General features: G+C 40.9%; 1 protein-coding gene across 2 annotated transcripts in view; it reads left to right on the top strand.

Moving 5' to 3' along the window:
• The window catches only part of NFATC3 (nuclear factor of activated T cells 3), a gene marked incomplete at both ends in the record, with an annotated part of 134,449 nt that overhangs the window by 104,834 nt on the left and 13,865 nt on the right, over positions 1–15,750 (top strand). For both annotated transcript variants that reach the window (XM_079723712.1, XM_079723713.1), the window contains one exon: positions 255–1,253. In XM_079723712.1, the coding sequence (XP_079579838.1) occupies positions 255–1,253 (999 nt within the window). The remainder of the gene's footprint in view (positions 1–254; positions 1,254–15,750) is intronic.

The following is a 15,750-nucleotide window of genomic DNA, read 5'->3' as shown; positions in this document are numbered from 1 at the left end:
TCACTTCATAGAGGTCTATGCAGTGTTGGTTTTTTCTTTTTTTTAACTTGAATACTTTTGAAGCAAGAACCACTCCGTGTTGTCTTCTATTTACTGGTTTCACATATTTTATATTATCTGCCTTCCCTGAAGGCATTTGAGTTTTCAACCCCTGGCTTGTGTGTGCACTACAGCTCTGTAGCCTAGAATGAAGGCCTTTCATAATTATTTTATGTATTATGTAATAACATTTGCATTAATCACTTTCTTTTCAGTTTTGATGAAGCAAGAACACAGAGAAGAGATTGATTTGTCTTCAGTTCCATCATTGCCTCATCCTGTCCAGACCCAGAGGCCTTCCTCAGATACAGGACACCTACATGACAGTGTACTGTCTGCACAGAGAAGCTTGGTTTGTCCCATCCAGCTAACATACGCATCCATGATAACCTCAACCCATCTGCCACAGTTGCAGTGTAGGGATGAGAGTGCTGGTAAAGAACAGCATATGATACCTTCTTCAGTTGTGCACCAGCCTTTTCAAGTCACACCAACACCTCCTGTAGGGTCTTCCTATCAGCCTATGCAAACTAATGTATTCAATGGACCAACTTGTCTTCCTGTTAATGCTGCCTCTAGTCAAGAATTTGATCCAGTTTTGTTTCAGCAGGATGCAACTCTTCCTAATTTAATAAATCTTGGCTGTCAGCCACCATCATCCATACCTTTTCATTCTTCAAATTCAGGCTCAACAGGACATCTCTTAGCCCACACACCTCATTCTGTGCAGACCTTGCCTCATCTGCAGTCAATGGGATACTGTTGTTCAAACACAGGACAAAGATCTCTTTCTTCTCCAGTGGCCGATCAGGTCACAGGTCAGCCTTCCCCTCAGTTACAACCCATTACGTATGGTCCTTCACATTCAGGGACTGCTACAACAGCTTCCCAAGCAACCTCTCGTCCCTTGGCCAGTTCACCACTTTCTGGGCCACCATCTCCTCAGCTGCAGCCTATGCCTTACCAGTCTCCTAGCTCAGGAACTGCCTCATCACAGTCTCTAGCCACCAGAATGCATTCTGGACAGCACTCAACTCAAGCACAAAGTACAGGCCAGGGAGGTCTTTCTGCACCTTCATCCTTATTGTGTCACAGTTTGTGCGATCCAGCTTCATTTCCACCTGATGAGGCAACTGTGAACATTAAACCCGAACCTGAAGAGCAGGAACCTAACTTTTCTACAATTGGTCTTCAGGACATCACTTTAGATGATGGTAAGTTCATCTTTATGCTTTGAAGCAGTGAAGATCCAGGAACTTCCTTTCCTTAAGAGTCATGAGAAAGTTACATGGATTGTTTATTGGCATATGGTTGGGCTTTTTAATAAGTTGTTTTTACTAGAAATATGTTGATATATGACTTGGAAGATAGACATGAACATACATGCTTTAGAGTCTATTTTACCACTTATATCTGTTGGGAAGGGTGAGACCTTGAGTAATAACCTACCACCTATTTGTGATGGAACTGAAGATGTGAGCTTTTATTGAGCATTTTTCCTTTCAGAACATACAGTGAGGTCACAGTGTCTAGAGAATGGAATTCAGAAGTGTTAATTCATTAAACATTGCAGAATGCCATCTCTTTGCAGGGCACAGAATTAAATGCTAGGAATACTAGGAAGGTATGAGGATAGAGTTCCTGTCCTTGAGGAGACTCACAAAAGTAAAGAACCTGCTTCTCTGTGGCCCTACCACCTTGCTGAGTCAGACAGTGGTGATGGTACAAGACCAGACTGGTTTGCTGCTGCTGGTACAGCTGTTGGCACCATGATAAAAAGAAGCTATTTATGTAAATGTAGCAAGTTGGTATGTAGACCTCTGTTTTTATGAAATCATAAATTGGACAGCAAACTCTGGAAATTAATTATTTTAATAATTGAAAATTCCCCCAAGGTAGGATTTTCAGGTAATAATTTTAGAGTTTATTCTTGGCTTTGTCATGTATATGGTAGTGAAATTTTGTCGAAATAGGAATTCAGTGAAAGCTACGTGTGTAAGTGTTGTACAATATGAAAAATTTAAAACATGGACACAGAATTTTAATTCTCTCTCTGTATTAATCTGTAGAAAAGTAACTCTAGGTCAGCCATCTCCTTTATACATCTGGAGAGGCTATTTACTACTTAGTTGCAAAGCTGGTTTTAAATTCCAAATTCCAAACATAAGGGAAAAGGAAGGTATATAAAATGATAAAATGTGGGAGCCCCCACCCTACCCCTGACCTGGCACCAGGGCTTTACTGTCAGGTCAGTATATGACGATACAATGATGCAGTAGGTCTTAGTCACTTACAACCAAGATATAAAAGAAGCACACTGGGAGATCAGCAAAGAGATGTGAAAGATTCTATAAGAAGGATTCAGAGAGGCTTCCTTGAGGAGATGACTTTTAAGCCAGTCTTGGAGGATGAGTATATTTTTCAGTAAATAAGGATCAATCACTTCTTATCCTTTTGGCTAAGAACAAGTGTAGTATCAGTAAATGAGAATCAAAGGGAAAACCAGACAACAGAAGCAGAAACATAGAGCTATGTCTGGGAAAGCATGATTTTCTGTGGCTGGAGGGCAGATGGCATAGTAGAGGACGGCTTTCAAAGCCACATGGGGATATGCCAGGTCATTTGTGTATAAACAGAAGATATAGCTGTAAACAAGCAAAACCTACAATTTGCGTAGCATTGTTGTCTAATTTAACTCTTACTAATTCTCTAGATAGCTATATTTAGAGAATCAGACTTTCTGAAGGTCACGTAACTGGTAAGTAGCAGAGCTGAGACTGGAGGCAGGTCTTTTCAGTCTAGTCTTTTTCTTGCAGTACTACAGCTGCCCCCCAGCAACAGCAGGCCTTGGTGGTTAGAGCACAGCGCTAAAGGGGATCCCCCAAGCTCTTTTAATTCCTAGAGAACAGTGGAACATTCTCTAGGAATGCATGTGCAGAATTTCACTGCATGAATATATGTTCACAGCAGCATCTGATCTGTCACACTTGTATTGCTTTCAAGGTTTGTGTTTAGAATTTTAATCCCTGAAACAAGGGGTGAGACCTGGAGTGTGATAACCTACCACTTCAGTGATGCCACTGAAAACACAAGATTTATGCAGGTCTCTTAGCGCTGGGTATTCCAGCTCGTTTTCTTTCCAAATGAAGACTGTTTTTCTAAAAAGAGACCAAAGCTGGAACCTGCTCTTTCTAATTTACCACGGATTGAGTGATTTTTGGGGGGACAGCAAATTGGAACTTTTAGAAAGGTTTTATGGAATTTTTATTTATTTCATCTTTTGAATATGTGAAGGTATGTTGCAGAAACAGAGAATCTGGAAAAATGAGGTCTGTGCGGGCAAATATAAAAGCAATTTCATTTTTGTTCCGTTCACAATTAAGCAAAGTTCCCCACAGAGGACAAGGACTGACTAATGAATTTCCTTATTGCCACCTATCAAGAGACTTGATAGAAGCTCAGTGGTGGCACTTCCCTGGTGGTCCAGTGGTTAAGACTCTGCGCTTCCAATGCAGGGGGCATGGATTCAGTCCCTGGTCGGGGAACTAGGATCCTGCATGCTGTGCGGTGCAGCCACAAAAAAGCTTAAAAAAAAAAAAAGAAGCTCAGTGATGCTAGCAGTAATTAAAGAGGGGGTGGGAGAACTAAAATACACTCCTGGGCACCTCAGATTATTGGATGTATAATTTTTGCAATTTACATTTTGATGATATCAAATATCAAATGAATTTTTGATGTTTGCCAACTGACTCATTGATTATGTTATTTGGATTTGCCTTTGAAGGTAAACTAGAGGCTTAGAAAATCCTACAGTTCTGCAGAGTTTTAATATAAATTAATTAAAAAAACAATAATAACATATTTCATAGGCCTTGAACTCCCTAGTACTTGGAACTCTGTAGTACTTGAATGGCCCCTTTCTGGTAAGCTTTAAAAGTAAGCCATGGGCTTCCCTGGTGGCGCAGTGGTTGAGAGTCCGCCTGCCGATGCAGGGGACACGGGTTCGTGCACCGGTCTGGGAAGATCCCACATGCCGCGGAGCGGCTGGGCCCGTGAGCCATGGCCGCTGAGCCTGCGCGTCCGGAGCCTGTGCTCCGCAACGGGAGAGGCCACAGCAGTGAGAGGCCCGCGTACCGCAAAAAGAAAAAAAAAAAAAAAAAAAAAAGTAAGCCATAAAACATGCCAAAAAGGATTAGAAGTACTTAAAGCGAACTTAGCAGTTAACTTGAGCTCAGGTTTTCTTTTAACTTTTCTATATTGTGCTAAGCATTAAGTACAAAGTAATGTCCACTCCGCAACTAGAGGACACAAGTAATTTCTTTAAATTTGTGTTATACTAGTTAAATATACTTATCATCTAATCCTGATAACTTTCATTAATCCTATTTGTTTTATATTTATTTACCCCTTTCTTTTTTTATCAAATTAAAGATTAAAACATAAAATATCCTTTTTATTATTGAATTTTTTTTTTTTTGCGGTATGCGGGCCTCTCACTGTTGTGGCCTCTCCCGTTGCGGAGCACAGGCTCTGGACGCGCAGGCTCAGCGGCCATGGCTCACGGGCCCAGCCGCTCCACGGCATGTGGGATCTTCCCGGACCGGGGCACGAACCCATGTCCCCTGCATCAGCAGGCGGACTCTCAACCACTGTGCCACCAGGGAAGCCCGAAATTTTTAATTAAGATGGGGTCTGTCAAGAATCATTCAGGTATCACTTGACTGTTACTTCACCTTAATTTTTTATTATAAATTCAGTGACATTTAATAGAGAAGATATTAGTGCACCTCAGCTCAGAAATTCTAGACTTGTAGAACTAAAAATACTCTAATACAGCTCCCCCATTTTATAGATAAAGAATCTGAGTTTTACAGAGCTTAAGGTATTCACCCAGGGTAACACTGATTTAATAGCAGAGTAAAGACTAAAACCCGAGTCTCCTGGTTCCTAATTCAGTACTCTTAAGAGTTTTTTCAGTATCTGCCATCATGTTTTTCATCAGTCTGTGGTTTGAGACTGTGGATGTAGAGCAAGCAGAATAGATGAAAGAAAGTGCTGTTTTCTCAGCAGAGCCTTGGTTTGTGAGAGGGGCCAGGGCAATCTTAAAACTCTAGATCCTCAGTATAGATGAAGTTTTAAAGGCTGTCTACTCCATCCTCGTCTTTCACACTGGAATTCATACTCTGGTATTCCTAGTGATTTTATATTCCTGTTGGTCTCTTCATCTCCAGATTCTCTGGAACATCTCAGGGCCTTTTAAGTTCCAGCTGCCCTTGTTTTATGTGGACTCTGATGCCTCTGGAATCATGCAGAACAAATCTAATCATTGTTCTGTAATAATCCTTCACATGTGTGAAATCTTGATCTCTTTCCCAAGTCTTAAAAACACTCCAGCAATTTCATCCTTCCCTCAGCCTCACTAACATGGTAGTTCCCTTCTGCTTGAACCCTGGTGTTTAGTTCCTTTTCGTAGGGCGTATCCAGAAGGGAACACTCTAGCCAGCTCAAAGTGGATTGGGACCGACACCTTCCTTGTTCAGAAGACTTTATTTATCGGTTTGGTGTTAGGTCAGGGGATTTTCTTAGCTCCATCTTGCTGTTAATTTAGTGAGTCATAAGTGCTAGTCATTAGTCATAACTAACTCACATCCATTCTGTATCCCCACCCCCCACCCCTCCACCATGGATTTTTACATATGTTTTTAGAACCCAGGACTAAACTTTGCAGTTTAGTTTGTTCAGAAACTGAATCCTTGTTCAGTTTCATTGAGGTGATTTTGACCCCTCATGTCAATCTTCCAAACTCAGAAGAGTCCCAGAAGCGTTTCTCGTTTTCAGAGTAATGTGGCTCCCTCCTCAGGGGGATTATTCCTTGGGGTAGTAGCAGCAGCAGAATACTGACCTCTACCAATTGATGTTCTCTTTCAAGCAGTCTCCTTGGAAGGCTGTAATATATACTTACTCAACCAATTAGAGTATTGTTCAAAATTCTTATGCTACTTTCATTTTTCTTTGCTACCTAAGTGTACCATTGCCCCTGCTTGGAAAGCATGTGCTACTCTGTAAAATTATCAGTGAGTTTTTACTCAGATGTTAAAGTTTGTGTGCCTGGAGCTATAATTTTTTCTAAACACTTCTGTGCATTATGGTGTGTATGCCCCAGATTTGGACCAAGTGATATACATTAAAACAGTACAAAAATATAGAAATTGTCACAGCTGTGTTTTAAGCATTTTAATTAAGATTATAGTATTGTTAAATTAGACTGTCTTAGACTTTTAAATACAGGCCCATTTAATTTGTGATTGAGCTGAATCCAGTAAGAACTTTCCATTAGAGTCCCTCAATTCCCTCTTGTCCTCCTTTGTTCACAAACTAACAGAACCGTAACTACAGCTCTTCAGCAGAGAAGAGGGTACATGTTAAATATAGCCTGACCTGCTGCTGTGGTGAAAACTGACACTGCCACTTGCAGGCTCTGTGCAGTAACATGCTGATCCTGAATGTAGGGCAATTGCTAATTTGACTGTAAACAGGGACTCTAGACGTGACCTCTGCTACTGCAGTTCTATATAGGTGACAAGTAGATGAACCTGCTTTTCAGTTGCAGGGAAATGATAAATACAAGATTCAGGTGATTAACTTGGATGGGAAATCAGGAGACTGGTATGGAGGAGCAGAATGGTAAATATTATTGTCAGTGTGCTAGCCCACCTGTTGGATACTCGTTTACTGGTGTTTATTGTATTTAAATAAATAAAACAAAAGAAAGCCATGCATAGTCAGTGATGAGAATGGGTCCCAAATGAGGTGTTGAATCACTTAGGGGCTCAGTAGTGAAGGGAGGTAAATAATACTGACCTTTCTCTTTCAACTAGGACTCTGGGTAACTCATGAATACTCTTCTGGGAGGCATACATGTACCATCCAGCCTCAAACATATTTATGATGGATAATTCCAGAGGCAAAATGTCCCACAAATAATACCCATGTAGGCTTTGGATCATGGCTTATGCAGAACAGATCATGATGGGGATTCAGGACCTTAGACACAACCACTCTTGGACATATAATAAGAAAATTTAATTTTTAGACCCAGTGAAGCAAGGGCAAGCATTTGAGAAGACCTTTTATTTCTCATATCAGGTGTGTCTGTGTTATCTCACATGGCACAAATTAGTTATATTGTATATGAACAAAATTTTTTCCTTGAATCAACTTGACACTAAAATTTATACATAAACTGGGAAAAATCCAAGAGAGGTTACCAGTAAATAGCCAGCATATCACAGCATATCAGAAGTCTTCAAAATAAATTCACTTCAAAAAGTGTATTTAGGGCTTCCCTAGTGGCACAGCGGTTGAGAGTCCGCCTGCCGATGCAGGGGACACGGGTTCGTGCCCCAGTCCGGGAAGATCCCACATGCCGCGGAGCGGCTGGGCCCGTGAGCCATGGCCGCTGAGCCTGCGCGTCCGGAGCCTGTGCTCGGCAACGGGAGAGGCCTGCGTACAGCAAAAAAAAAAAAAAAAGTGTATTTAAAAATAATTAATGAATTAATTTTCTGTCTCACACGTATTGCATATATATTTTGCTAGTTCGTTTGTTTACCAGTTTTTAAAATAGTGTTTTGATCTGTAGAAATGTAAAATATTTAGGTGGTCCAACCTAATATATCTTTTCTTTTTGATTTCTGTTTGTTTGTTTGTTTTTATTTTTGGCTGCATTGGGTCTTCATTGCTGCGCGAGGGCTTTTCTCTAGTTGCGGTGAGCGGGAGCTACTCTTCATTGTGGTGGCTTCTCTTGTTGTGGAGCACGGGCTGTAGGCACACGGGCTTCAGTAGTTGTGGCACATGGGCTCAGTAGTTGTGGCTCACGGGCTCTAGAGCGCAGGTGCAGTAGTTGTGGCGCACGGGCTTAGTTACTCCACAGCATTTCTTATTGATTTGTGCTTTGGGAATCTTGTTTAGAAAGGCTTATCTCACCCCAATGTTATACAAAGTTCCCACTTATATTTTCCTCTAGGACTTGAATGATCTTACTGTTAATATTTAAATTTTTTATTTAACCTAGACTTTATTGGAGTATAAGACACTGAGTTGTAAGATATTGAGGGTGGGATCTAAATTTAATTTTTAAATACTTCGCTGGTTGCCCCAACACTATTTATAGTATTATGTATTTCATTGATTCTTTTGGGCACTTTTTATTTCAAACATGTTAACATCTCTGAAACCTGGATGTATCTGTGATAAATAAATGTTTTACAATCTAAAAATAATAATAATGAATTATGGTTACTGTTTCTTGATAATAAAACTTTTCTTTTGAACCCTGTGGTAGGCACTTTGCTAGTAGCTCATTAGTTCTTCCCAACAATCTGTAAAAAGTGAATTATTAACCTTATTTTCAGAGATGTGGCTCAGAGAGCTTAAGCACTTTACCACTGTTATATGACCACAGACACTGGGACTGGCATTTGAATCCAGGTCTGTCTGAAATTTAGATTGTCTTGCACGTGTTTAGTGGCTTCTGAAATAACTATAGTTGATTACTTTATATAATCTCACTTCTATAAACACAATAAACATAGTAACTTTCTGATGTCTGTCAAGTGTAAGATACAAAGCCAGTGTCTAAAGATGTATTCTAATTTAAAATTCATATTCTGTTTCTGAGTTCCTTTGGAAATGAATCATTCACAGGGACAAAAATATTTTATTTACTTATTTTTTATTTATTTATTTTTTTGGCTGTGTTGGGTCTTCGTTGCTGCGTGAGGGCTTTCTCTAGTTGGGGCGAGAAGGGGATACTCTTCATTGCGGTGCGTGGGCTTCTCATTGCAGTGGCTTCTCTTGTTGCAGAGCACGGGCTCTAGGCTCGTGAGCTTCAGTAGTTGTGGCACACGGGCTCAGTAGTTGTGGCACATGGGCTTAGTTGCTTTGCGGTGTGTGGGATCTTCCTGGAGCAGAGATCGAACCTGTGTCCCCTGCATTGGCAGCCAGATTCTTAACTGCTGTGCCACCAGGGAAGTCCGTATAATTTTAAATACAGTAAATAAACCTCATTGATGAGGTAACATTTGATCAAAAACTTGAAGATGAGACGAAAAAACCTTGAAGATGAGGAAATTACCAATGTAGATACCTGGGGGAAGAGTATTCTAGGCCAAAGGGACAAGCAGAGGAAAGACCCTAAGGTAAGAGCATGTCTGGCTTATTGAGGAATGGCAGTGAGGCCAGTGTGGCTGGAATATGAAGGATCTAGAGGGTAAGTAGTAGGAGGTGTGGTCAAGGAGGTAATGGGGAGCCAAACGTGTAGGGCAACAGTTCTCAAACTTTTTGGTCTCAGGACTCCTTTTTTTTTTCTTTTTAATTGAAGTATAGTTGATTTACAGTGTTGTGTGAATCTCTGCTGTATAGCACAGTGACTCAGTTATACACACATATACATTCTTTTTTTATATGCTTTTCCATTATGGTTTATCACAGGATATTGAATATAGTTCCTTGTGCTATACATTAGGACCTTGTTGTTTATCCATTCTAAACGTAATAGTTTGCATCTACCAAACTCAAACTCCCAGTCCATCCCTCTCCTTCCCCCCTGCCCCCCTTGGCAACCACAAGTCTGTTTTCTATGTCTATGAGTCAGTTTCTGTTTTGTGGATAAGTTCATTTGTGCCATATTTTATATTCCACATGTAAGTGATATCATATGATATTTCTCTTTCTCTGTCTGACTTACTTCACTTAGTATGATACTCTCTAGTTGCATCCATGTTGCTGCAAATGGCATTATTTCATTCTTTTTTATGTCTGAGTAGTATTCCATTGTATATATGTACCACATCTTCTTTATCCATTCATCTGTCGATGGACATTTAGGTTATTTCCATGTTTTGGCTATTGTGAACAGTGCTGCTATGAACATAGGGGTGCACGTATCTTTTTGAATTATAGTTTTGTCTGGGTATATTCCCAGGAGTGGGGTTGCTGGATCATATGGTAATTCTGTTTTTAGTTTTCTGAGGAATCTTCATACTGTTTTCCATAGTGGCTGTACCAACTTACATTCCCACCAACAGTGTAGTTCCCTTTTCTCCATACCCTCTCCAGCATTTATTTGTAGACTTTTTAATGATGGCCATTCTGACCAGTGTGAGGTGGTACTTCATTGTAGTTTTGATTCGCATCTCTCCAATAATTACTGATGTTGAGCATCTGTTAGCATGCCCATGTGTTTTCTGCCTTTTTTTTTTTTTTTTCTGTGGTATGCTGGCCTCTCACTGTTGTGGCCTCTCCCGTTGCAGAGCACAGGCTCCGGACGCGCAGGCTCAGCGGCCATGGCTCACGGGCCCAGCCACTCCGCGGCATGTGGGATCTTCCTGGACCGGGGCACAAACCCATGTCCCCTGCATTGGCAGGTGGACTCTCAACCACTGTGCCACCAGGGAAGCCCCTGCCCATTTTTTGATTGGGTTGTTTGGTTTTTTGTTGTTGAGCTGTATGAGCTGTTTATGTATTTTGGAGATTAAGCCCTTGTCTGTCATATCATTTGCAAATGTTTTCTCCCATTCCTTAGGTTGTCTTTTTGTTGTTTTTTTTTTTTTTTGCGGTACGTGGGCCTCTCATTGTTGCAGCCTCTCCCGTTGCGGAGCACAGGCTCCGGACGCGCAGGCCCAGCGGCCATGGCTCACGGGCCCAGTCGCTCCGCGGCATATGGGATCCTCCCACACCGGGGCACGAACCCGTGTCCCCTGCATCAGCAGGAGGACTCTCAACCACTGCGCCACCAGGGAAGCCCCTGTTGTTGTTGTTTTTTTTAATGGTTTCCTCAGCTGTGCAAAAGCTTGTAAGTTTGATTAAGTCCCGTTTGGGGTTTTTTGGGGTTTTTTTGCAGTACGCGGGCCTCTCACTGTTGTGGCCTCTCCCGTTGCAGAGCACAGGCTCCGGACGCGCAGGCTCAGCGGCCATGGCTCACGGGCCCAGCTGCTCCACGGCATGTGGGATCTTCCCGGACCGGGGCACAAACCCGTGTCCCCTGCATTGACAGGCGGACTCTCAACCACTGCGCCACCAGGGAAGCCCCCATTTGTTTATTTTTGTTTTTATTTCTATTGCCTTGTGAGACTGACCTAAGAAAACATTGGTATTATGTCAGAGAATGTTTTTCCTATGCTCTCTTCTAGGAGTTTTATGGTGTCATGTCTCATGTTTAAGTCTTTAAGCCATTTTGAGTTTATTTTTGTGCATGGTGTGAGGGTGTGTAAATCAACTTCATTGATTTACATGCAGTTGTCCAACTTTCCCAGCACCACTTGCTGAAGAGACTGTCTTTTTCTCAGGACTCCTTTATAATCTTAAAAATTTTTGAGGATCCCCAGGAACTTTTATTTAGGTGGTTTGTATGTATCAGTTTTTATTTGTATTAGCAGTTAAAACTGAGAACTTTTGAAAACAAGAATACACAGACACGGGCTTCCCTGGTGGCGCAGGGGTTGAGAGTCCTGCCGATGGAAGGGACACGGGTTCATGACCCGGTCCGGGAGGATCCCACATGCCGCGGAGTGGCTGGGCCCGTGAGCCATGGCCGCAGGGCCTGCGCGTCCGGAGCCTGGGCTCTGCAACGGGAGAGGCCACAACAGTGAGAGGCCCGCGTACCAAAAAAAAAAAAAAAAAAAAAAGAATACACAGACACTTTCCATCACCCATCACAGCAATGAAGTCATCACATACAATTTAATGTTTCCGAGTGGAAAACTCCACTGTAAACTCAGGAGAGAATGATTATAAAAAAAGCAAAAAAAATTAGTATTATTATAAGAATTTTGACCTCAAAGACTCCCTTAAAAGTTCTCAGGGAACCCCACATGTCCTTGATCACACTTTTAAGAACTCTTACATAGGGTCTTGTAGGCCTTTGTTGTAGAGTTTTGAACAGATGAGTCATCATGATCTGATACAGATTTCTTTTTTTTTTCTAAATTTATTTATTTTTGGCTGTGTTGGGTCTTCATTGCTGAGCACGGGCCTTCTCTAGTTGTGGCGAGGAGTGGCTACTCTTCATTGCGGTGCATGGGCTTCTCATTGTGGTGGCGTCTCTTGTTGTAGAGCATGGGCTCTAGGCGTGTGGACTTCAGTAGTTGTGGCACATGGGCTTAGTTGCTCCATGGCATGTACCAGGGCTTGAACCCATGTCTCCTGCACTGTCAGGTGGATTCTTTTTTTTTTTTTTTTTTTTTTTAAGAATTACTGTTGGGTTTTTTTTGTTTTTTGGGTTTTTGGGGCTGCATTAGGTTTTCGTTGCTGCACGCGGGCTTTCTTTAGTTGCATCGAGCAGGGGCTACTCTTCGTTGCGGTGCATGGGCTTCTCATTGTGGTGGCTTCTCTTGTTGCAGAGCATGGGCTCTAGGCGCATGGGCTTCAGTAGTTGTGGCACGTGAGCTCAGTAGTTGTGCAACGAGGGCTCTAGAGTGCAGGCTCAGTAGTTGTGGCGCATGGGCTCAATTGCTCCGCAGCATGTGGGATCTTCCCAGACCAGGGTTCGAACCCATGTCCCCTGCATCAGCAGGCGGATTCTTAACCACTGCGAGGCAGGCTGATTCTTAACCACTGCACCACCAGGGAAGCCCCTGATATAGGTTTTAACAGGGTCACTCTAGCTGCTGGGTAGAGAGGCAAGGACAGAAACAGGGAGACCAGTTAAGATGCTATTATAGTAATCCAGGCCAGAAATGATGATTTGGACTAAGAGATGGACTGATTTTTGATGTATTTTAAAGGTAGAGCCAGTAGCATTTCCTGACAGATTCCATGTGAGATGTGAGAGAAAGAAGTTAAAGATGACACTAATGGGGTTTTGCCTGAGCAACTGAAAAGATGGAGTTGCTGTCAGGTAAGATGGGGAAGGCTCTGGATGGAGCAGGTTTTGGAGAAAGATCTGGTGTTCAATTTTGGATGTGTTATGTTTATGGTATCTGTTGAACATTCAAGTAGAGATATAAAGTAGTCAGTTGGCTGAAGTCTAGAGTTTGGAAGTGAGTTATAGACTGAAGATATCAATTTGAGAGTTATTGGCATGCAGGAGGTAGTTAAAGCCACAAGACTAGATGAGGTCATTAAGTGATAATTTAATTGTCCTGCCTTTATCAATTTAGGTAATAATAATTGTATTTCTATAAAATGTTGCAGAGTACCTACACTTACATTTCAGGAGACTTTGAATAAATAAGTAAACAAATTCACAAGTAAATAAACAGATTTACAAGGGTTAAACAACTTCCCTTAGGTCACCAATCCAGTAAGTGATGACACTACAGTTCCAAAGCCTTTCTTTTCTAATACCCACCAGATCATTGTCTTGTTTGTATAAACCAGAAAAGCCTATATATCGATAAGGTGGCTAAAGTAAGCAGCTTGGTCAAATGGGGAGGCAGCTTGGATGAGTGGGGAAATTTTGGTCATCTTCCCACAGACATATTTCATAATTTATAAATATTTAATTTTTCAAAACTTTTTTATAAAAGGAACAGATTCTGGGACATCCCTGGTGGTCCAGCGGGTAAAACTCCACGCTCCCAATGCAGGGGGCTCAGGTTCAATCCCTGATTGGGGAACTAGATCCTGTATGCATGCTGCAACTAAGTGTCTGCATGACACAACTAAGCTAAGGCCCAGCACAGCCTAAATAAATAAATAATAAATAAAAATTTTTTAAAAAGGAACAGATTCCATATCCCAGATTTATAAATTTTAAGAGGGATTTACAGAAGTCCTCCAGGTGTTGCTTTGAGTTAATGGTTAGATCTGTGAAAACCTCATTTAGTCATTTCATGCAATGTTCTCCTATGAGAAAACCCAAGGTTTTTTTCCTTAATACTTATTTTATTTATTTATTTATTTATGCCGTGCCAGGTGTTAGTTGCGGCACATGAGATCTTTTAGTTGTGGCATGTGGACTTCTTTAGTTGCGACATGTGGATGCTTAGTTGCAGCATGTGGGCTTCTTTAGTTGTGGCATATGGACTCTTAGTTGCAGCATGCAGGCTCTTAGTTGCAGCATGCATGCAGGATCTAGTTCCCCAACCAGGGATTGATCCTAGGTGCACTTCATTGGGAGCGCGGAGCCTTACCCACTGGACCACCAGGGAAGTCCCATGCAGTTTGTTTTTGAAATTTTTAAAATTTGGTAGAATATACATAACGTAAAATTTACTATTTTAACCATTTTAAGTGTATGGTTCAGTGACATTAAGTACAATCACAGTAGTGTGTAGCCATCACCACTGTGTATGTCAAGAACTTTTTCATCACCCTAAACAGCAACTGTATACACATTAAGCAATAACTCCCCATTCTCTCCCCACAACCCAGCCTGTGGTAACCTTTATTCTGCTTTCCATTTCCATAACTTTCCCTACTCAAGATACCTCATATAAGTGGAATACAACATTTGTCCTTTTGTGTCTGCTTATTTCACTTAGTGTAATGTTTCCAAGGTTCAGCCATGTTGTAAGCATAGATCAGAATTTCATTCCTTTTTATGGCTGAATAATATTCCATTGTATGTATATGCCATATTTTGTTTGTCCATTCATCTGTTGAAAGACATTTGGTTTGTTTCCACCTTTTGGCTGTTGTGAATAATGATGCTTTGAATATTGGAGTATAGGTATCTGAGTCTCTATTTTCAGTTCTACTGGGTATTCTAGGAGTAGAATTGCTGGATCAAATGGAATTCTTTTTTCAACTTTTTGAGGAACTGCCAAACTAATATTTTTCCCACAGTGGCTGCACCATTTTACATTTACCGTGCATGAGGGTTCCGGTGTCTCCATATCCTTGCCAACACTTATTTTTTATTTAAAAAAAAAAAAGCCATCCTAAATAGGTATAAAGTGGTATCATTGTGGTTTTATTTTGCATTTCCCTAATTACTAATGATGTTGGGTATCTTTTCATGAGCTTATTGGTCATTTGTATATTTTTTCTGGAGAAATGTCTAGTCAAATATTTTGCCCATTTTTTTGGTTGAGTTTGGGTTTTTGGTTGAGATGTAGGAGTTCTTTATATATTTTGAATATTAAATCCTTATCAAATAAGTTATTTGCATATATTTTCTCCCATTCTGTGGATTATATTTTCACTCTCTTGATAGGATCCTTTGATGTTTTTAATTTTGATGAAGTCCAGTTTGTCTATTTTTTCTTTTGTTGCCTGTGCTTTTAGTGTCATACTTAAGAAATTGTTGCCCAATTGAAGGTCATGAAGACTTGCCCTATGTTTCTTCTTCTAAGAGTTTTATAATTTTAGGTCTTATGTTTAGGTCTTTGATCCATTTTGAGTTAACTTTGTATATGGTATGAAGGATGAGTCCAGCTTCCATTCTTTTTTTGCATGTCCAATAGAACCCTTGCTTGAAAGTGAAAATGAATTGACTGTATATTGTCATGGTTTGTTTCTGGGCTATTTTTCTTTTAAATTTTTATTGGAGTATAGTTGATTCACAATGTTGTGTTAGTTTCTGCTGTACAGAAGAGTGAATCAGTTACACATATACATATATCCACTCTTTTTAGATTCTTTAAAAATACAAAATGCTTCATGAATTTGCATGTCATACTTGCACAGGGGCCATGCTAATCTTCTCTGTACCCTTCCAATTTTAGTATATGTGCTGCTGAAGTGAGCACTTTCTGGGCTATTTTATTC

This window comes from Hyperoodon ampullatus (genome assembly GCF_949752795.1).
Source record: "Hyperoodon ampullatus genome assembly, chromosome: 18".
Taxonomy (NCBI): Eukaryota; Metazoa; Chordata; class Mammalia; order Artiodactyla; family Ziphiidae; genus Hyperoodon; species Hyperoodon ampullatus.
Note: the sequence above shows the minus strand (reverse complement) of the source record. Positions and strands in the feature narration are given on the sequence as shown.